This window comes from Crocodylus siamensis, chromosome 1, assembly GCF_052110815.1.
Source record: "Crocodylus siamensis isolate JL-2025a chromosome 1, ASM5211081v1, whole genome shotgun sequence".
NCBI classification, from domain to species: Eukaryota; Metazoa; Chordata; order Crocodylia; family Crocodylidae; genus Crocodylus; species Crocodylus siamensis.
The window spans coordinates 224791180-224813780 of record NC_143395.1 but is presented as its reverse complement, the minus strand read 5'-3'; the positions used below and the strand labels follow the sequence as shown (position 1 = coordinate 224813780).

At 44.6% G+C, this 22601-nt stretch overlaps 1 protein-coding gene across 1 annotated transcript in view; it reads right to left on the bottom strand.

The window, feature by feature from the left end:
• Positions 1-22601, bottom strand: part of MYH15 (myosin heavy chain 15) — a 68485-nt gene that overhangs the window by 37618 nt on the left and 8266 nt on the right. Inside the window, exons 5-17 of the mRNA XM_090058019.1 lie at positions 22523-22550; positions 21491-21584; positions 19959-19976; positions 19067-19159; positions 18176-18239; positions 17981-18079; positions 11929-12032; positions 11453-11591; positions 10699-10817; positions 8115-8264; positions 4709-4879; positions 3617-3796; positions 213-345 (exon numbers count right to left, since the gene is read on the bottom strand). Coding sequence (XP_089914145.1) covers positions 213-345; positions 3617-3796; positions 4709-4879; positions 8115-8264; positions 10699-10817; positions 11453-11591; positions 11929-12032; positions 17981-18079; positions 18176-18239; positions 19067-19159; positions 19959-19976; positions 21491-21584; positions 22523-22550 — 1392 coding nt within the window. The remainder of the gene's footprint in view (positions 1-212; positions 346-3616; positions 3797-4708; positions 4880-8114; positions 8265-10698; positions 10818-11452; positions 11592-11928; positions 12033-17980; positions 18080-18175; positions 18240-19066; positions 19160-19958; positions 19977-21490; positions 21585-22522; positions 22551-22601) is intronic.

Genomic DNA, 22601 nt, shown 5'->3' with positions numbered 1-22601 from the left:
GACGCTGCTGGGAAATCTTGTACACACAATTTGGATGAGTTATTCCCTCTTAAAATATCATAGCAAGCAAATACCATGCTCACCCACACAACTAAGACATTCCTGTTTTAATTGGGGGTAAGTATCTGCTTACAGTGGTTTATTTTTAAAATCCACCACCAAGCATGTGTCCTGGAAATGAAAGAAAATCCAAGTCAGATCATTCTGCTTACCGCTGTCAGCACTGACATAGTTTTCAAAGAGGCATGACAGAAGTTTGTTGGAGGACTTTTGAAAAGTGCCCACTACTGTTTCATTAAGTGGGTCTTTGTTCTTCTCAAGCCAGCCAATGATGTTATAGGGCACCTACAGATAACCACATGGACAAAAAATATTTTAAAAAGAGATTATGTCAGACTGGCACTCTCTCTCTCTCTCTCCCTGTCTCAGATATACTTTCAATTCTTTCCAGTTTGGCTTCAAATGAATGTCACAAGATTTATATTTCCCAAGGCACTTCAAAAGAGATTCTTTGCTTGAGCCATACCTACCTTTCAGTCTTCTACCATTTTTCACCCAGCCCTCCATTTTTTGACTCCAGCCTCATGTTCCAAATCATTCCCATCAGGAGCCTCCAACCCCCCCCCCCCCCACACACACACACACTGCAGACAGGATGTGCACAGACCGGAGGGAGTCCAGGGAAGGGAAATGACAAAGGTGAAGGGGCTGGGGCACATGACATCTGAGGAGAGGCTGAGGGAACTGGGCTTATTTAGTCTACAGAAGAGAAGACTGAGAGGGTTTAATACCAGCCTTCAACTACCTGAAAAAGGGTGGTGGGGGAGGGGGTGTTGAAAGAGGATGGAGCTAGACTAGTCTCAATGGAGGCAGACAGAATAAGGAGCGACGGTCTCAAGTTGCAGCAAGGGAAGTTCAGGTTAGATATTAGGAATAATTCTCTCACTAGAAGGGTAGTAAAACACTGGAACAGATTACCCAGAGGAGTGGGGGAAGTTTTTGAGACCTGAGTAGATAAGGCCTCAGCTGGGATGATCTAGTTGGGGATGTTCCTGCTTTGAGCAAGAGGTTGGACTTAGATGACCTCCTGAGGTCCCTTCCAAACCTCATTTTCTATGATTCTACCTCAGCCAAATAGCTTCCACTTTCACTGCCTCACTTTCCCCACTAATAAAAAGTGGACAACAATACCATTCTTTGAGCTCTACGGAGAAAAGAAACACGAGTCACAAAAGAGAGGTATATAGGAAACTAGATTGAAGTCAATGAGAGACTGCTTGGTTTGGCTTTTGTTGTTGTTGCTGTTTTGAGACTTTTAAGATGCTTACAGGAGTTATAATGGCACCTCGAATCATACTGTAACTGTTTGCCCTGATTTACACAAAGGGCTTAAAGTTGCAGTGTCATGGAAAAGTAACACACAAATGGCTTCTGTTCATGAGGGCTCAATGCTCCCGTGCGCTGACAAAGGCCAGATGGCAGCAGGCGCGGTTGCCCGCTTTGTAAGCCAGCTAGGGGTGCAAAGCCTAGGGTCTGCTGTCAGTGTAGGTGGGGCAGTATGGGGTTCCTGGACCCCCAGAGGTGCCAGCAGGCACCAGAGACCCTCTCCATAGGGTGGGGTCCTGGCTAGGGCCCCTTGCCCTGATCACTGGCTCAAATTGCCCCCACACCCACCTGCATGGACACAGGCAGCCAGCCAGCCGGTTGACCCAGTCTGCTCTCCTATCTGGCCAGCTGTCAGTAGGGGCGGAAGAGTGATGCGAGGGCGGGGGGAGTCTGGGAGTTTCTGTGTCCCCAGAGCTGGTGCTGGTGGGCACCAGAGACCCTCTCCCGAGGTGAGGGGACCCAGCCAGGGCCCCCTCACCCCAATCATTGACTTGGTTGCTCCCCAAACCCACCCACTCAGATGCAGGCAGCCAGGCTGGGTGCTGTGACTGTCAAGAAGTGGCGGACAGGCTGGGGGATTTGAGGCCCAAGGTTGTATAGGCTCAGTTTGGCAACCCCTCAGACTCTAGCAATAGTACCCAAGCTGAACCCTCATGGCTTTGGGGATCACATGCCACCCTACAGCCCACCTGCCACTGCTTGTCAGCTATAGCATCGCCAGGTGGGAGCAGGGGTGCAGCTGGTTAGCTATCAGGAGTTTGGGGGCTCGGCCAGGTCCCCCCAGCAGGAAATGTCTCTAGTGTCCCAGGGCAGGGAGGGGGAACACCCTCAAGGCCTCTCCCTCCCTCCCTGGCTGCACAGGGAAGAGAATCTCTGCCTCCTTCCTGTGGCAGACCAGGAATATGACAGGTAAACCTTGCAGAGAACTATATACAAGTTCTCCAAGGTGCTCTAATTTAGAGAGCCTTCATTTATTACCTGATTTAACAAGGGTTACTTTGTCATGTGACTGGCCATTTAAAAGCACTCTGCAACCATGCCCCGGTGTTATGACATTGCTGTAGAACACTTTCAGGGGCCAGATAGCATGAAAGTCATTTGAGGCACATTACACCGCCAAATTTCTAACAGCGGCTGGAATTAATGCACAATACGCCACTGAGGTCATTAAAGCAGTGCAAAAGCATTTAGCCCGCTTTAAAGTGTTGTGCACACATGCCCCTCTTTTCATCTACACATGGCCTAAGTATTTATCTATACACGAGGGTGGACACTGCTCCAACACACTGTAATTACAGCACATTGGAACAGACTCGATTAATTGAGTCTGCTGGAGCATGGTAATTACTGTGCTCCAGCAGCCTCCCGTGTCTCATGTATCAGTGTCCATGCACTTCAAAATGATGGCAGGGGTGCTTTATCTAAAGCGTGTTGAACATTTTGAACATGCCACTGCATTTTGAAGTGCAGGGACACCAATACATGAGATACTGTGACACTTTAATTAGAACGGCTCTCAGACCTGCTCTAATTAAAGCATCTCCCCTGCCCAACCACCACCTCCAGAGCACGTGTAAAAGTGCCGTATTTGAGCAAAAGGCATTTTCCCCTACCTTTTTTCTCCAATCTGAAAACTCAGTTCTAAATCTGAAACTGGACTACTTTGGGCTTGTGTATCACCAGCCTCCAGTGACAGATTTTGCAGGTAGGCCTTTGTTAAATATGCAGAAGGGAGAATTAATCAAGCTATTGCATTCTTGCAGCAGTGTTGTCTTTGCAATACTAATAAAAGCAAAAAAAAAGTAATAACATTTTGTTTTGTAGTCAACTTAGAGATGACTGAATTTGCACAGGGGATTACCATGTTAACTAAGAAGGTGGCATTTTTCTTTTAACAGTCACCTTTCTGAAGGTGAGTAACTTCAGTCAATTGTACAGGACAAACCAAATCTTACTAAGCCAACTTTAGTCCTTCTTCACTGGTCCATTATTTCTGTTTTTTAATGAATATGACTCCCTAGGTTTTCAGGGAGAGAGGCTTGCCAGAAGTTGGCTGGCATTTTTAATTCATTGTAATACTTAAGCACAAAGAAACTAGTACTGCCCTTACTTCTGACTGGCCCTTTCTTTTCCCTTTAAGTATAATTTTTTCCCTCCCACCATGCTTATGGAACACACCCATTTGGAGGAATTCTAGTCTAACATCTAGCTCGTGATGTTGGAAACTTACTGCACCAGCATAATGAAGAAGTTCAAAGTGAGCTTCATATTTCCTTTTCTTATCAGGTCTGGGTTTCTGGAAGTTGGGTGACTTGCCAAGATGGTTGTCATAGAGTTTGGCTTTGAAAGTCATATCAGTAGCCTTTGGGAACATGCACTCCTCTTCAAGGATAGACAGGATTCCTAATGGCTGTTGATCCAAACAGATTATAGTAGAACAACATTTAGAATACAGGTTTCTTGGTTATCTGATTATATTAGGCTACACAATATTTAGGCTTGACTTGATTGAATCCCATGCTTGCAGGATTGTTCATCCTATGGGCAGGTGACTCCTGTGTATTCTGTTAACATGGCAGCCAAATTTTCAACATCTTGGTGTGAAGCCTTTTCCTTTGAGTACTTATACAGGCCTTTGAGTACTTATACAGTATATCATAAAGACTTTCGGGTTTTGCTGTATTCACTTTCCAAGTTACTTAGGCTGACTCCTATTTCTTAGTTTATCAGGATAGGATCCAGCTCCCTGTGATGCCAGTGGAAGAAATCTACTGATGCCAATTGCCAAATGACTCTGTGTTCCATTGGAATCTAAGCATGATCTCAAGTATGCTCCAGCATGCCCATTGTTTTTTCTCTGAGCAAGAATAACTATGTTGTTTTGGGGAATACCCAGGATCATAAGTTGTTGACTAGATAGGCAATTAATCATTGAGCCCCCACCCCGCAACACAGCTGCTGAGGTTACTGAATCATTTTTCTATTTGGTCTGCAGGGTCAGTGCCGGATTTAGGCTTAAACTACAGCTTAGGACCTCACAATATGAGGGGCTCTAAATAAGAAAAAAAAAAGACAGTCTTGTTCTAATATGACAAAATATACATATATGTGACTCCACAGTTATTATTCATATTGAGTTAATAGATTTATACAGAAATAACAATAATTCATCTTAAAATTTAATGGGAATCTATTTTCATGGATTTTGTGGATTATTTTTATTGTATGGGGCCTCTTAAACTGGACATAGTTTAGGGTCTCAGCATGTCATAATTCAGCACTGCTCCAAGGGAGCACCATGCCTTACTGCTTCTGTACATACCTTCTCAATTAGGTCAATGCAAGCCTGAAGGTCCAAGCCAAAATCAATGAACACCCATTCAATGCCTTCCTTTTTATACTCTTCTTGTTCCAAGACAAACATGTGATGATTGAAAAATTGTTGTAGCTTTTCATTTGTGTAATTGATGCAAAGTTGCTCAAAACTGTTATACTACGGGGAAGAAAAAACAGAAAACAAATTAACAATGAGCAGAGGTTGATGAAAGGAGATAGGCAAGAAATAAATGGTTTAGGGGTGGGCAATTATTTGGTACCAAGGTCCACTTAGGGAGTTTTGGCAAGCTGTTGTGGGCCAGGTCAGCAGCCCCTCCCCTCCACAGTAGCTCACTAAAACTCTTTAAGTGGCTGTGCTCTGCGCATTGGCCAAGTGATTGGGATGTGTGGCAGGCAGTCAGGGAGCAGCATCTGGGAGAATGATCGATGGCCAGGGCTGGGGAAGAGCCACAATCTACTCCCCACACACCCCTGTGATGAGCTGTATTGTGTCCACCATGGTCTAAAAACATATAGCAAGTAACTTCCTAAGAGCAGGCAGAAGGAGTGTGGAATGTTCTTTAGTGAGCTGACTGCTGTCTAACTTACAGTACAGAGGAAAACAAGAATTTCCAGATTTGATCATAGCACTGGAATTCAAACTGAATATTCTTTTTCTGGCAAGGGTTAATGCCAGATGCTTCAGGGGAAAGCAAAAGCAAAATGTCATGGCAATTAGCATACTTCTTGTACTGCTACATGCATTCAACATCTGCATCACTGCCAAAATGCCACAAATACACCGTATCAGTCCTTTGTTTTCATCAGAAAGCAGCAAATAGCATGAAGGGTCAGAGCACTTATTTTACACAGGCAAAGGATTCAGAAACTAGGCCAATGAAATTAGGAGTTTTATAAGAACATCACAGAAGAAACAGAAGGAACTACTGTCATTCCCAGTCTAAATTAACACCAAAATGGACATCAAGGAATTTCCAGAAGTGCCAGGATTCAGGACAGTTATCTGGTCCCCAGTGGCCACATCTTAAATGTGTGCTTTACTGCAGGGTAGACTATTTAGCTGTGGAGTAAAGCATCACCATCTACACATGTGATGCTGTTAGGTCATAGTAAATTAATTAAGAATGCCATAAGGTAGCATGGTCCTTGAGTACCCTGAGGAGTAATTAACTGTGATTAAACACACATGTAGACACTGACCACAGGCGTAAATTAGACCCGGTGAGTCCAGCCAGTAGGGGGCCAGACTCCTGCCTGCTGCCTAGACTCACAGCTCCACACTTTCAGCACCCTCATGCTCCAGCCAACCCCTCTGCTGCCCAATGCCACCCCCCAGACTTGGGGCACAGCAGGGTAGCCCTAGCCCTGGCATAAACTACTCTGCCCTGGTTCAAATTGCTGCTGTCCTGGGCACACATGCAGATGCAGCACCCGGAGTAGTTTACTATGACTCAAACTGCTCTGGAGTTTATTGCTTTGAATTAATTGCACATGTAGAAGAAATTCACATGAATTAACAAGGAATTAACTCAGTTTAGCTTCTCCCTCCCTTCCTTCAGTGAAAAGGTCTTACTTAGCATAGGTGTAGGCACACTACAGCCTGTGAGCTGAATCTGACCTGCTGAGGGAGGGTCTGCAGTGGGTCCCTCAATCCCGCCCAGCCCAGGTGCAGGAGGCCCAGGCAGCCTGGGTTGTGCCACGTGCAGCCAGTCCTGCCACCCCCAGGTGCACAGCAGGGCTAGGGTGGCATGGTGGCTGGAATCCATTTCCTGGCAGCCCCAACAGCAGTGGCTCCTTCTGGCTGCTGCAGCTGCTGAATCCAGCCCTGCTTTCTAGGTGCCCCAGCCCATCCACCTTGCATGCCCTGCTGGGGGTGGGACCCACACAGGCAAGGTGCATGGTTGGGCAGCTGGGATGGGGCTGCAGGCAGACAGGGAATGCTGTTCAGGAACAGGATGAACCAGGGAGACCCCAGGATCTTGGGAGGGTGGCACTGTGGGAACCGGGGCCCGGGGCAGAGTCTCAGGCCACTGCCTGGACACCCCTGCAATGGGTGCAGGTTCCATGGGCAGGGGCATGTAGGGAGCAGATTGTGGCTCTGCCCCAGCTCTGGCCCCCACCCTGTCGCTGTCCCGACTTATCACATCAGTGCAGCTCCTGACTGGTCTCCATGGAGACCCTGAGGTCACTGGATAATGACAGCGCAGGGGCAGGGGCAGAGGCAGGGCCAGGTCTGGGGCCGGGGCAGAGCCCCAGTTCTGCAGGCAGGGGTGAATGGGGAGTGGATTGCAGCTCCACCCCAGCCCTGTGGTGTTACTGCCCTGTGATCCTGGGGTCTCTGTGGAGACCAGATGGGAGCTGTGCAGGCAAGGTGCTCAGCTGGGAGGGTAGGAAGCTCTGTCTGGGGCTGGGGCTGAGATCTTGGGCTGGTGACAGTGTGGGGCCAGGGCCAGGGAAGAGCTGCAATCCACTACCTGCATGCCTCCGCCTGAGGAACTGGTACTGTTGCACGGATGTGCAGGCAGTGGATGGTGGCTCTGACCTGGCCCTGGCCCCATGTTGTCTCCCTCCTCTCCCCCACCCCCCATGACCCTGCCCCATGATCCCAGCCTCACTCTCCCATCCTGCTCCCAAACATTGTTCCCCGCCTTCCCACAGCCCCATCCCACATAGGGAGTTTTGATGAGCCCTGGGCAGGGAGGGGAGGAGCTGACTTGGTCCATGACAGTCAAGCAAAACTCCCTGCATGTCCTGTGGGCCCAAATAATCGCCCACCTCTGTCTTAGAAAGAATGTATGCCCAAGAAAGATGAAGCAGGAGAGCAGACCATTGGGCTGTACAGCAGGGCTCATAGGGCAGAGCCCAAGCTGAGAAATCTTTCAGTGTATCTGCTAGATGTACTAGACTATATTTTATTTCCTTTTTATAAAGGCTTCCTTCCAGCTCTCAAGAATGTGATTTGGGGCAGAGGCCTTGTTGACTAACACACTTTCCTTACATGTACCATTTTACAAAAGACATTACAAAAACAGGAGCCATAACAAGAATTTTCACTCAAAGATGAGTAATCTGTGGCATTAGACATCAAAAAACGCGGCTTCTTCCAGTCAAGTGCTGATGAGATCCAGAAGTCCTTCAGAGCCTTATCTTGGCTCCTGGTGAGATCCAGAGCCCTTTCCAAAATATCACTTACATTCTCCATGCAAGCAACAGATTGCATGTCCACTCCTGCAAATTGCTGAGTACACTCCACACACACTCCACCCAGCATCTTGCTTTGCCTTTTAGCCACATTGCTCTTTCCAGTTGTCCTGTTAAGAAGAAACATAAAAACCGAGACACATTGCTCAGTAGCATTCACAGCCTTCCACAGAGTATCAATCAAAACTCACATCAAAGATTTCAAATCCAGCGATGTCCAAGACTCCAATGAAGAACTGTCTTGGCAGTTTAGTGTCCAAGGTCTTGTTAATGCGTAACACTAGCCACTTGAACATTCGATCATAAATTGCCTTGGATAAAGCTCCAACAGCATACACAACCTGAAAGATAGGTTTCACACACTTGGGTACCAGACAGTAATAGGGACGTAATTCATCAACAGCACACAAAGTTGTTCTTCTCAAGAGCATTTCATCTGTTGAGCCCATGCTTAGAACTCAAAGAAAGTTTCATAGTGATTCTAATGCTTTGTGGTGAACATCTAACAACTTCAGGAAAGCTTCCCCTATGAACTGTGCTGTACCTTTTTTCTCCTTACAGTGCTTGTAGTTATGAATTTTGCTAAATGTATATAAAAACATATATTGAAAGTTATAGTTATCTTGACTCCAATATATTTATTGAGCAAAATCCCAGCACCAAAAGGCTTCCTTGGGCGCAAATGGACAGTATTTTGAAGGCTTGTGAAATCTGACAATGTTCAACTGCAGCTAGAGTCTGGAGACAGAAACTATCTCATGAATGGCTGTACATTAGCGGGGTGTGAAGCAGGCCCTATTCAATTTGGATTGAGATTTGGCCCAAATCGGGGACAGAGATTTGATTTGCTGATTCGGATCACTGTCCCTGATTCAATTTGGCTGAATCTGAAGATTCGATGCTGATTTGGAGAATCAGCAATTTGGCCATAGACACAGTTTTAAATGTTTTTCTAGATACCTCGAGGTACCAGGCGTGGCTCGTGAATGCTGTGATGCTGGGGCGGATGGAGTGTCCCATAGGAGTGAAGGGAGTTGGGGGGGTGAGTGCTTGGCAGCAAACCCAGAAGTGGACCAGATGTACTTCCAGTCCACTTCCACGTCCTCCAGGGAGCGCGTGGTGGGGGTGGGCCTTGCACCCCTCCCTGGCTCAGTGATTGGCCATGGGGGGGACACTCAGTACCTCCCCAGACCCAGGAGGCACCAGTTCCTGCGTGGTCTCCAGCAGACTCAGAAGTGGATCAGAAGTGCTTACGATCCACTTGTGGATCTGCTGCTGGGGAGACCCCCGTACTTCTATGGGACACTCCATGCACCCCACCATCACAGCATTCATGAGCCGCCTGCTACCTATAGGTGTGTAAAAAAAAATTTAAAGCTGTGTCTATGTCTGAATCATTGAATCTTTCCGAATCTCTCCGAATCAATTCAGAGGGATCTGATTTGATTTGGAGAGATTAAATCGTCCTCTGATTTGATTCATATTCGGAGATTTGGCCACCAATTCAGGCCAAATCTGGGACTGAAACTTTGCACAGCCGTACTGTACATGCAATACGTACCCATATATCAGAGAGGCTCTTGACTGTGGGGCTGGGAATAGGAGTGGTTCTCCATTACTGAGGAGAAGCTCAGTGGGTCAGAAGGCCAACAGTGATTTTTGAGTCTACTAGCTCCCCATTTTTTGTAGGAAGCCACAGAGACCTTCAGCTTGCAACTGTGATACTCATGTGAACAGAAGGGACAATCAAAATACCACAAAATGGTACTAGCAATACCTCTTCTTTGTCCTAATAAATCACAAAGAGGAAACACCAGACTTAACCTCTGACAATCATGATGCAATGGTGCTCTGATTACAGATCACAAATCACAACCTCCTCAGCATCATTTGTGGTCCTACCACAAAGAGGCAGCAGTGCTTGCTCAATGACTTCTTGACTAGATAAACTAATAGGGACTAATTAGGAAAGCCTTGATGCTAAAATCATATAATGGTAAATAATAAATGATAGATCCTCCTCCTCCTCCTCCTCGTCATCTGTCTCAGTTCTCCTATGCAAGTAAATCACATTCAGAAATAGGAACTGTCATCTAAGTGGTTTACTCTGCACATTTTCCTTGTATGATTGTTGTTACTACATCAAGGAAATGGTGCTACTGTCAAGTCTCTTCCTTCCTTATTTCTCCATAACACAGGCACTGAGATATAACTACCCACTATAAATATTTGTAATATATTACTTAATTTATCATTATTAATTTATCCTTCTGTGGTCCAGATGCCAAAACAGTGGAGGTGGAGGAAGGGCAGCACATGCGAGAGCAGCGAATTGCTAGCTAAGAAGGAAATCCAATTCAGAATTGTATGTAAAACACGAGCTCAACTGAGAAAGAGCTTCCACCACGTTGAGAAGTATCTGGTGGAAAAAGGACAGTGTAGCAGTGCTTCCTAGCACTGTCCAACCCCTTGACAGATTGTGGGCCAACAAACATTTTCCACAAACCTCGGCTTCCAATATACGTGATGATGAGGCCACTCCCACATATCCCAGTAAGCCCTCTCCACTTAGGTAAACCAAGTTTTCCAGGAAAAACTTTTAAATAAGAAATAGTTTGGAATTTACAAAAGATACATTAGGATCTACTGACGCACAGCCACGCTAGAGCAAGATTTTTTTGTAACCTTTGTTTAGAATTGTGCAGTAGATATTTGTGGACTTGTGGAGCAGGCACCTGGCCTGTAAGAACAAGTGCACTGAAGGCTGCTTCTCACCTGTTCAACACTTTGACCTTTGGTGACGTACTCATTTCCAACTTTTACTCGGGGGTGCAGCAAACCCTTAACCAAGTCAGAGGAGTTAATACCCATCAGGTAAGCAACTTTGTCAGCATCTAATCAAGAGAAGCAAGATTCCAAATCAAGTTTAATTGAGACAGGAAAGCATGCATGCACAGAAACACTCATTAGACCTATCAGCTTCTAAACTGGATAATGGCTTTTTAACTGTTTCTAGGTTTGCCTCCAGTCTTTCCAGAAGTTATGCTAGTCAGTGTTATACCTACATCTGAACAATCTCAATAATCATCCTTTAAAAATGTGAGAGTCCTTAGATGAAAGCAGCACCAGAGGCTCTTCATGAAGGACACACAGCTGAGTTGGGAACCTTCACAGTTGAAAAGGCTCCAGTTCATTGAAGGGAGGCCAAGTATGGAGATGAGAGGAACTGAAGACTGAAAGATCAATGTTCACAGCCAGAACAATGCAGCTTTACAGATGATTGTAATTCAGAGTTAAAAACATGAGAAAAGGAACATAACGTTGTACTTGACCTGACTGACAATTTGGTCACACCTTTTATTAAACTAGCACCTCTCTTACAGCTAATACATAATCCTGGCACTCTGAAATGAAAAATAGAACACTTCCACAAGTTCGAACCAGCAGGAACATATATTTTAGCCATATACAGTGCATGGCACACCTCACACTTTTAAAGGTAAGATACATTGCTAGGTATTAGCCTTACTTTCCGTGCCATCAGCCTCTGCCTGCTCCTCTCTGGGTCTTTCCTTAAATTTCATGTTTCCAAAGTGCATGATTGCACCTGTCATTTTGTAGGCACCATACTTTTCATCAGGAATAAAACCCAGGATGTCCATGGCTTGCTGTGAGAAAAAACAATAAAAAGAAAACAGCACACAGATGTCTCCTGTATTGGGTTATTATATACAAATATATATTGTCTACATTATGATATTAAAATTATTATATAATTGTAATCATCATATCAAAACCAGTCAGAACTGTGTGCTTATGGTTATGGAGATTCCAAACAATAAGGTGATCCAACCTCATGCTTCATCTTGATGCTTCAACTAGTAGTTTGGCTTCATTCCTGCTCCCCCTTAGCACAATGGTAAAACTTGGACCCCCCTCAGACAGCATTCTTCCTCATCACATGCACATTTCATGTGGCAAGCAAATACCAAATGACTGACTTACATCTGTTGCCATTAGCTCTTCTCCATCATCCAAGTTGTCCACAGTAACCACACCTTGTGAACAAAAGTGGAAGTCATAGGGATTGGTAGATATCAGCAACATATCTGCAAAAGAATTGCCATGATCAAAAAGTGCCTTGCAGAATTGCCTGAACTAATTCAAGAAGATGGGATCCATTGTCACATATCTGTCCCTCTCTCAGTATGTATATGCACATATGATCCCACACACACACACACACACCTCTCATGTTTTTGTTTTGAAAGAAAGGAGAAAAAGTGTACTAAGACATGTAAAGTATTCACAATTCACACTCTGTTTATATCTTCTGAATACAAGTAATCCACAGGTACCCTCTTCCCAACCCCATTTCCACCAGACAAAACCATCATTTCTGTAGTCCAGGCCTGGCTATCATGAGTGGTAAACACAGCTAAATTTTGCCCAGATACCTTATTATTTCTGTTGCCACTTGCTCTCTTCTTTCCTGCTTGTTCTATTAATATTTTTTTTAAAATCTTTTTTATGTTGCAAATACATTTAGACAGGGACTGTCATTTACAGGATGTTTGTACAGACCTTGGCACAAAAAGGGTCCTGAACTAATAGTGGCCTCCAGATAAGACTCCTTCTCCCTTGTTCCAAGCTCTGCTCACCTCACATGAACAGTGGGGACTCTCTCAGAGGCAGCTTTAATCAGATGCTTAGACAAATATAAGGTTCAATGTCCTGCTTTTTTGTCTTCCATAATGAAAAGCAGACACTATGAGATAGACTAAAAATATTTTAGACTAGAAGGAAAAAATAGCATGTGGTTAACTAAAGTAAATGTAGTGATCATGAGAAGGAAGACATGTTGTACAAGTCATGTATACTAGGCCTAAAAGTCTGAGAACAACTGGCTTCGGTTTAAGCTACTATGTCTTACTTCTTTAGATTTTACCTGTGTGCATACTGCAGCACTAAAAACCTTTTACCAAATAGGCCCAATGACTCCTGCTATGAGACAGAAGTGTAATTAGAGAATGACAAAGAATAATAGTAGACCCTTTTCATTAGAAGTTTCTAAAAACCCTTTGCACATACCTATTATGCAAGCCTGGAGATGTTCCTCTGGAGCAATTTTCCCTTTTGGGTCAAGGAAGGCTCTAACTCATGGTGCTCATGAGTTAGAGCACAACCTTCAAACTTCTGTAGGCACCCAAAACCTCAGCATGCCCAGGAGCTGAAATCAGGAACCTAGTGTCTCACTCCAGACTACCGTATTTCCCTTTCAAAATAAACCAAGATTTGGAGAGAGCAACTGGGCGTGAACATGCCAGAATGTGGACATATATTTGGTCTATCATATGTGGTCTATCAAAGATGCTGAGATGATTGAATCATGTGTATCTACATTTTTCTCTAATACATGCCTACTGCAGAGCAAGTTGTAGGGATAAAAGAACCCAGGCATGTTCAGCAGAGCAAAAAACCTTGGTATAATCCAATGTATAACTGACAACAATTAAGGCAGAGGACTAGGTGAGGGTGTTGTGTGTTTAAATGTTTGTGAGAGGCGCTCAAAAAACAATGAATTTGAGCTGGGGTTACAGCCCATGGACCAGGTCCAACCCTCAAAGAGATCTGATCCAGCCCACCAGTAGTAAACAACAAGTGGTGGGGTGGGGAGGGAGGATCAGCAGGTTGCCAGAAAAAGTGGCAGAGGGACCAGCAGACATTGGAGAATACAGTAGAGCACTAAGAAGGCAGCAGGAGTTCGGTAGGAGCAGCATCAAATCAGAGCTTTTTTTCTAAGATGCACCCAGGCATGAAGTGAACCTTACTTATTTCAATGAGGGCTGAACTGTTCTCTAAGAAGAATTTTTTTTTAAAGTCCTGCCTGGACATCAGCCCAGTTCCAGTAAGTACAACAGGAAACTGATCTGCCTTGGGGCCCAGCTGGGTTTATTCAGTTTGCAGTTTGTGAAAGCACTGGCATGCCTAGGGCAGCGTAACCCAAGCAACCATGAACTGTTGTTGACCTTGGCATTTGACCCTGCCAACAATGGAGTCACTCAGCTCTTGATTCTCCTGTTCTACTGCTTTCTTCTCTTACACAGCAAACAGCAGCAACTAAAAAACAACAACTAAAGCCATGTTAGAAAAGCTCCTGTTTGCAAACATCAGTGGAATTCCCATTCTTTGAGGCAAAATGGGAAGTTTCACCCCTCCTTGGTGGATTACATCTCTAAGTAACAGACCACTTAGATCTTTCATAGATTGTAAGGGGCTGGAAGGGACCTTGGTAAATCATCGGGTCCAGCCTCCTGCACCTGGCAGGAAAGACAGGTGGGGTCAGCTGACCCCAGCAAGGTGACCATCCAGTCTCCTTGAAGATTTCCAGGGTAGATGATTGCACCACCTCTGGAGGGTGCTTATTCCATAGTCTGGACACCCTAGCTGTGAAAGAGTTTTTCCTAGTGTTGAGCCTGAATCAGTCTGCTAGGAGTTTGTGGCCACTACTCCTGGTTTTCCCCAAGGACACATTGCTGAACAGTTGCTCACCAAGCCCCTGATGTACGCCCCGATGTAGCTTTCATTGAGTCTTTCCCCTCCCTCAGCAGCCAGAAATAGTCACTACTAATTTCAACCACTGGCAAGACTCCTGCAGCCCATTGGCGCTAACTCTGATGTGGAAAGTAAAAGATACACTGTTCTTGACAAGCAGTACATTTTCTCAGCATGAGGATTCATGCTTAGAACTCATTAGCAAAGCTCTTCCTTGGAACCTTTCCCCTAATCTTCCTTAATTAGGGCACAGAAAAGCTAAGAGGGTTAAGGGTTTAGTAGTTTGACCACTCACTGTCAGGATAATGAGACTTCAAAACAGATTATGATTTCTATTACATAGCAGCAGTTCAATATGGGGATAAGTGACTCTTCAGTATACTACATGAATGTTTCTTACAGTGCATGTTATTGAAGTCAGCAAGCCCAGTGAGCCACATTACTTTAGAAGAACAGTAGTGATGACTTTGAAAAAGTTCTTAGAAACACTGAGAAGTTGCATTCATTTTCCAACATATTTCTAGGGCAGGGGGGCCAACCTGTAGTATAAATGCCACAAGTGGCATGGGTAGCTTTTACGTGTGGCAGGTAACAAACTGGCAGATAGGGCAGAGAGCAGAAGGAAGTGCAGCAGATTGGGCAAGGGAAAGGCATTGGAGTGGCGCTTAGGAGGAGGGAGAGAGGAGGTGTTTAAGATGTGTGTGATGCGTCCGCTAAAAGTTTGCCCCCAACTGTTCTAGGGGACTTCTTGAATACCAAATAAGATGGAATTTCAATGAACCTCTCCCTACCATCCAGCGCAGGGTGTCACAGGCCTGCAGCAAGGCAACAGCACTAGACTTCAGGAGGGCGGATTTCAATGAGGTAAGGAGACTAGTCGGGGAGGGGAGTTGGGAGTCCAAGAAGAATGGTTGTTCCTTAAAGAGACGATCCTCCAAGCCCAAAGGGTGACAATCCCAACGCGGAACAAAGGGGGCAAGTGTGCTCAAAAGCCCCCATGGCTCACCAAAAGCATCCAGGAATGTCTCAAAGCTAAAAAGGAGGTGTACACCTAATGGAAGGGAGGGGCCATCACCAAAGAGGATTATACCTCCATTGCTCAAGACTGTAGAGGGGCTGTCAGGAAGGCCAAGGTGGAGATGGAACTGGGACTAGCGACCTGGATCAAGGATAACAAGAAGTCCTTTTTTAAATACATAGGGGGTAAAAAGAAGGTACCGTGTAACATAGGGCCCCTGCAGGACACACTAAGAAATCTGGTGGTTACACTAGATGGCAAAGCTATCCTCTTTAACAATTTCTTTGCCTCCATTTTTTTGAGCAGGGACCAGGGCATCTCCCCCACCGGGGTCCCCAACAGACCCCGGGGAGGCGCTGGCAGGCCCAGAGTCAGTGAGAACCTAGTCAGGGAATTTCTGGGGGTACTAGACATGTTCAAATCAGCTGGTCCTGACGATCTCCACCCCAGAGTGCTGAGGGAATTGGCAGAGGTCATTGGGGGACCCCTGGCACGGCTTTACGAGCACTCGTGATGCTCTGGTGTGGTGCCAGAGGACTGGAAGAGGGCCAATGTGGTTTCCATCTTCAAAAAAGGGAGGAAGGAGGACCCAGGAAACTACAGGCCCGTTAGTCTTACCTCGGTCCTGGGGAAGCTCTTTGAGAAAATTATCCAGGAGCACATCTGCGAGGCACCAGCAGTGGGGATCATGCTTAGGGGCAACCATCATGGGTTCATTAGAGGCAGGTCCTGTCAGACCACCCTGGTGGCCTTCTACGACCAGGTAACAAAATCCTTGGACACAGGTGTTGCGGTGGATGTAGTCTTTCTGGACTTTGGGAAGGCCTACGACATTGTCTCTCACCCCAATCTCATTAAGAAATTAGGCAACTGTGGCGTTGATGCCTACACAGTCAAATGGGTTGCAAATTGGCTGGAGTGCTGCACCCAGAGAGTGGTGGTGGACGGGTCTTTTTCGACCTGGAGGGATGTGGGCAGTAGGGTCCCCCAGGGCTTGGTCCTCAGGCCCACACTGTTCAATATCTTCATAGGTGATTTGGACGAGGGGGTGAAAACGACCTTGTTCAAATTCACAGATGACACTAAGATGTGGGGAGAAGTGGCACGCTGGAGGAGAGGGACAGGCTACAATTAGATCTGGACAGGTTACAGGGCTGGGCGAATGAGAACAGGATGGGTTTCAATACAGACAAGTGCAAGGTGCTGCACCTGGGGAGGAAGAACCAGCAGCATACCTACAGGCTGGGGAACGTCCTTCTCATCAACACAGAGGCAGAAAAGGATCTTGGTGTCATTATTGATTCCAAAATGAACATGGGCTGATGGTGTGGGGACGCAGTCACATCACGAGCAGATCCAAGGAGGTGATCCTCCCCCTCTATGTGACACCCATCAGGCCGCAGCTGGAGTGCTGCGTCCAGTTCTGGGTGCCGCACTTCAGGAGGGATGTGGCCAGCATTGAGAGAGTCCAGAGGAGGGCCACTCGCATGATCAGGGGGCAGCAGGGCAGGCCCTATGAGGAGAGGCTACAGGATCTGAACCTGTTCAGCCTCCATAAGAGAAGGCTGAGGGGGGATCTAGTGGCCTGTTATAAACTAGTCAGGGGGGAACCAGCAGGCATTGGGGGAGTCCCTGTTCCCCCGAGCACCGCCAGGAGTGACCAGGAATAATGGTCACAAGCTGGCAGAGGGTAGATTTAGGTTAGATATCAGGAGGCGCTACTTCACGGTCAGAGCAGCTAGGATCTGGAACCAACTTCCAAGGGAAGTGGTGCTGGCTCCTACTCTGGGGGTCTTCAAAATGAGGCTAGATAATCACCTAGCTGGGGTCGTTTGACCCCAGTACTCTTTCCTGCCATGGCAGGGGGTTGGACTTGATGATCTGCTCAGGTCCCTTCCGACCCTACCAGCTATGAATGTAATTATCTTCCACCTGGCTTTGTATATGCTATCATTCAACCCAAGCATTATACACATGCTAGTATTCTGGAAAGGGTAAGGAACCTGGGTTGGATTTGCCATATATATTGTGGAAGTCTTCTCCCCTTCTCTTTGCCTCATCTTCCCCATGTGTAAAATAGGGCTATAATGCCAGAGGAGTGCTTTGAGGCTTCATGTTTGACACATGCTTTGAGAACTTGGCAAGAGAAATGCAATATATTATTCTTTGTCATATATTGTGTAAAATATTTTAAAATCCCTCTTCAGTCTCCACTTGCCTATACTAATGCATAACATCAGTTGTTATGCCTAACAGTGGCAGGCAATTCAGGCCTGCACATCAGGAAGAAAACTGGTCCTCCTTGTCACAGCTATCAAAAAAATCTCATCTTAGAAGCCATACTGGTTAGTGGCATTTCATGTTAAGAGGCTTAATCTCAATTTATTTGGCGAATGGGACCAGAAGAACCTTTTTGAACATAACAGCCAGTTTTTCCCTCAGAGATTTACTCATAGCATCCATGAGCCAGTCTCTTATTCTTACCTTGGAGTTCTTCTTTCTTTCCTGATAGGATTTGGTAGAAAATGTGATAACATCTTTCACCTGGCTGCTGGAAAATCACTCGGGATTTCTCAAGTAAATCTAGTTAAATAATGAAAAATTCAGTACGAAAACTTCTCTCCGAAGTTTTGGAAAAGAATTTGTTTTTCTAGAACAAAAGGAAAATTTGCTGCTTACATATTTCAATATCAGCAGATGACAGCTTGCCTGTGGTTCCAAAATGGATTCTGATAAATTTACCCTAATTTGTGCCCAAAAAAAATCTAATTAGTGCAAATAAACTGTAAAAGGATACACAAGATACAATGCCTACACTTGGCACTTGGTGTCGGGAGAAGATAATTTCTAAAGGATATTTAGTATTATGCAATATGTTGGGATGTATTAGATTTTACTAAATATTGTGCTTAATGTTTTTCAATGCCTAAACTTAGATATACTTCTGTAATCCTCAAAACATTCCTGTGAGGAAAATGGTATACTCATATTCATTTCACACACAAAGATGCAGCCAGGTGCAAACAGCATGCTAGACAGACTTCAGCTGTTGGTTGCAGCTTTATACTATACCCCTTGCTTTGTCATTCAGTCAGAGTAATGAGACTCTGTCTCTGTTTCATGACAGGTCTCTTTTTCTATTTCTGCTCTGGATTCTTACCCTCATTCTGGGCCTTCATACACTCTGCCTTTTTCCCCAGTGGGTTATCAGAGCAGTGTTGCTGTTTTCATGCTACTTTGCCCTTGAAATTTGCACACATGTCCACTGAGACAACAGGGCTCAACATCTGATTAAAATTTTACCCAAATTATTTAGACTTCATTTGGTGTATTCCCTGTTTTAATCACTTTCTGTCTCTGGATGGTAAAGGCTGGTAAGTGTGTGCGTTTTATATAGCATACACACACTTCTCTTTTAAATTAAGCTGCTCAGTGTTGGTATTGATTTTGGGAGAGCCTTTTTTCCTGATTAGATCCTGTTAGTTGTATGTCAGTTATCAGCAATCTAAAGCTTTCCATGGAGGAAAGTGAGGGGTATTTTATAAAAGTGATTATTGCATACAGACTTACAAAACGTGAAGAGTTGTCATTTCTTAGCGTTTTGGCATTCCCAAAGGCTTCTAAAGCTGGGTTTGCTTGGATGATTTGATCTTCCAAGGTTCCCTTTAATTCAAAGCATTCAATTACTATTAATATACTTGCAGAAGAGAAATACAGTAAGCAAACTGTATGTATATAATTACAGTCTGAAGCCTGACAGACAAAGTAACTTTGCTCATACCCGTAGTTTGCATGGTGTAGATGGAGGACAGCAGTTGGACTCTCAACTCAGCACTGGAGAGGGCTGAACCCTAACTGCTTTCTATTGTTTTGTCTTGCAGAATTTATGCCTAAAAACATTGGTGACACTGTCCTTCTTGCTCTTTACTTATGGTATGGGATAAGGTTATTGTTAAAGGGTATTTTATGCCTGGGTTATGCAAGAGGAACTAATGGATGCTACTGTGGATCCTTTTGGACCATGGTCACTTGTGGATGCAAAGGATTGAAAACAGTGGCCTCCGAGGCCCCTTCCAGTCCTAGGTGCTTAATGACAAATTAGAACAAACACAGCAGTTTTACTGATGTGCTGCCATGCACCTCAATGTAAAACAGTGCATATAGAGGGACTAGAGAAAAAAACTGAGAAACACTAATAAAAGAGATCCATCATTACAACTGATTGAAAGGACTCAACCTTCCTAATGTATAAGATTTTCATTTAAACTATTTAACCACCAAGCTCCCATTTCAATTAGTCAGTGACTACATCCTGAATAGCATAGCCTCAGAGGAATATTTCTACAATGGGACAACACAGACTGGAACGATGCTGAACTGACATTCACAAACCTGCAGCGACAGAACTCAGTTTATGCTTATCTTGACATTTTAAAATAAAATAATGAAGTCATCTACTTACCCCAGTCCTGGTGGCTGGCTATTATTCGAAGATCAACAGAAGGAAAAAGAAAAAGGGTGACAGAATGATTACTAATATGAAGGGAGGTCACGAAAGGCTGAAAGACTCCCAAGAGTCAGAGATCTAACAAACCAGGCAAGCCCTAAGAATAACCAGAGCACGTGAATACAGATTCAGAGATTTTTGGAGACAAGATCTACCCCTCTACCAGAATGAAACTGGTTTCCCCACTCAGTGCTGTAGCCCGCAGCAGCAGCCCACCCTCGCCCTGAGCACAGATCTGGGGGGCACATCCCCCCAAGCTTGCCCGGGAGTACAAGCAGCAGTGGGAGCCACCCATCCCCACACCCACTAAACAAGCCGCTTACTGCTCCGTCCTATACCCTGCCCTGGCTGGGCAGCACCTATTGGCGCCCCTTTGCTTCAGCACCTGGGGCAGTCTATCCCCCCAGCCCCCACTTGCTATGACACTGTACCCACTACATAGCTGAAAATAGGAATGTGTGGGCCAAACCTCTCTTCCCTCACAGGTTTTTATCCAAGTTTTCAGCTAAGTGTCCCACATGTATTCCAACCAGACTTAAAGACAAACTGGATTCACAGAGAAGACGTGACATCAGAGGACAAGGATGAAAAGATTCAAGCAAAAACAAGCGTTAGAAAACGGGATCCCACAGCAGCTGGATTTGAATTGCTATATCCTTTAGTTATGGATAATGGAAATAATGGAGGTAGGTTTTTTACAATGTTTTGAAGAGACAAAATGTCCATCTTTAGGCTCTGGGTTTGTACAATTATGCACCTACATATGCCTGAACACATGCTAGTTTAATACATGATGTTGGTGACATCATCAATTACAGGCACAAAATTAGCGGATTAGAGGTAACTGAAGCAGTTGTTTAACAACAGACAGCAATACTATACAGCAAAGAAATGTGAACACAGTATTCAACTGGAACTTCAAGGCAGCATGTAACTAATTCAAATTGCAACTTAGGAGAGCTGGTTAAAATTTTTCTCTCAGGTTTTTGGGGTTTCTTTTTTTTGGTCAAAAACAAACTTTGCATCACAACAGTAATTTTGATGGCAATTTTTCCCCTTTTTACAACAACAAAAAAAGTTTTCCATTTTTAAACCTCTTTTTTTTTGCCAAAACCTGAAAAAAATATTGACAAAAAGTCCTTTTTTCCCCCTCATGGAATATAAAAACACATGTGTGATCAAATCTAGAACGTAATTAGGACATTATGCCTGGAAGAGAGTGGCATTCAGTCTTTAATAATCACAAGTAGACAAAACCCTACCTTTGCTTTCCACCCTGAAAATGCAACAGGTTCATCATAACACAGTTCCCCAACATTAGACACATGCTGACTCAGAAAGAGAAATGGTATCTACTGAAATGTCAGTATCTTTTGCCTGTGTTTTCAATAACCGTTATTCCAACAGCAGCTTATGAACACTTGGGGTTAGTCTCATACAGTGAAATAATATTGGAATCAGAATGAAACAGCTCCTTCCATACTCACACTCTTTTTACCAGGCTCACCAATAGCTGCTACTGTGGCAAAGTACTGAATGACACGTTTAGTGTTGACAGTCTTGCCGGCACCAGATTCTCCACTACAAATAGAGGGGTGATTATAGTGACACTGTGAGAACATCCGTAAGCAATCAGCTTACCTTCTACTCATTCATTCTTAACAGGCTTTGCTTAACTATTTACTGTTTCCTCCCACTATTGCCTGGGCTTTTGAGGGGCAACCATATATCATTAGGTGGATGAACAGGGTTAAATGTTCACCCCACCAGTAAATAATTATTTACTGGCTTGGGCTCAGATACTTCATTTAAAAATTTCAAAATTTGCTCTTTCTCCCTAAGGACATTAAGTCTCATTAAAAACCTAAAGTCTTTACACAGGAGGTTAAGTTAATTTTATAGCCAGTAGGGAGAATAAGACCTAGAAAGACCAGTATCAGACACAGAGCAGTTGAGAACCATGCATCGTAATCCAGGGCAACATGCTCTCCTGCCTGTGTTGGGGAGAGCATGGCACATGGCTTGCTTTGATTATCCCAGCTACTCCCCCCACCTCAGATCTGACTGCTTAGGCAAAATCCTAAATAGATTTTTTGGTGGTGAAAATAGCCTTTTTAATGTGGTCCTCTCCATATTGACAGAACAGATACATCAAAAGAAAACATATAAACAAACTTCTATGCTTTTTTCAGTGCATCTTATGTCTCTTCTCAGTGGACCACAACTACTTGGCTAGAGATTAGACCATAATCTATTATGTCCTTAGCGATTCAATCCACATTAGGTATAGTATTGCCATCAGATGGCAACACTGATCACTTGTGTTGAGTTCTAGATGTGAAAGAATTCATTTTCAGTCACACTACACATCCAGTTTCAAGGTGTCATGCCCTTGGAAGATGATGAGCATTCAGGGGTTAGCCAAATGCCCTTTCCTCCCATTCTCAGACATTGCATTTCAGAAAAAATTATTTTTGCACTGATGGGTTCTCAACCCATTCAACAAGATCAACACTTACGTGATCAGCATAGACTGATTCTCTCGATCTAAAGGAAAAACAAGAAGAAAGGTAGGTCAATAAAATGAACTCTTCATAT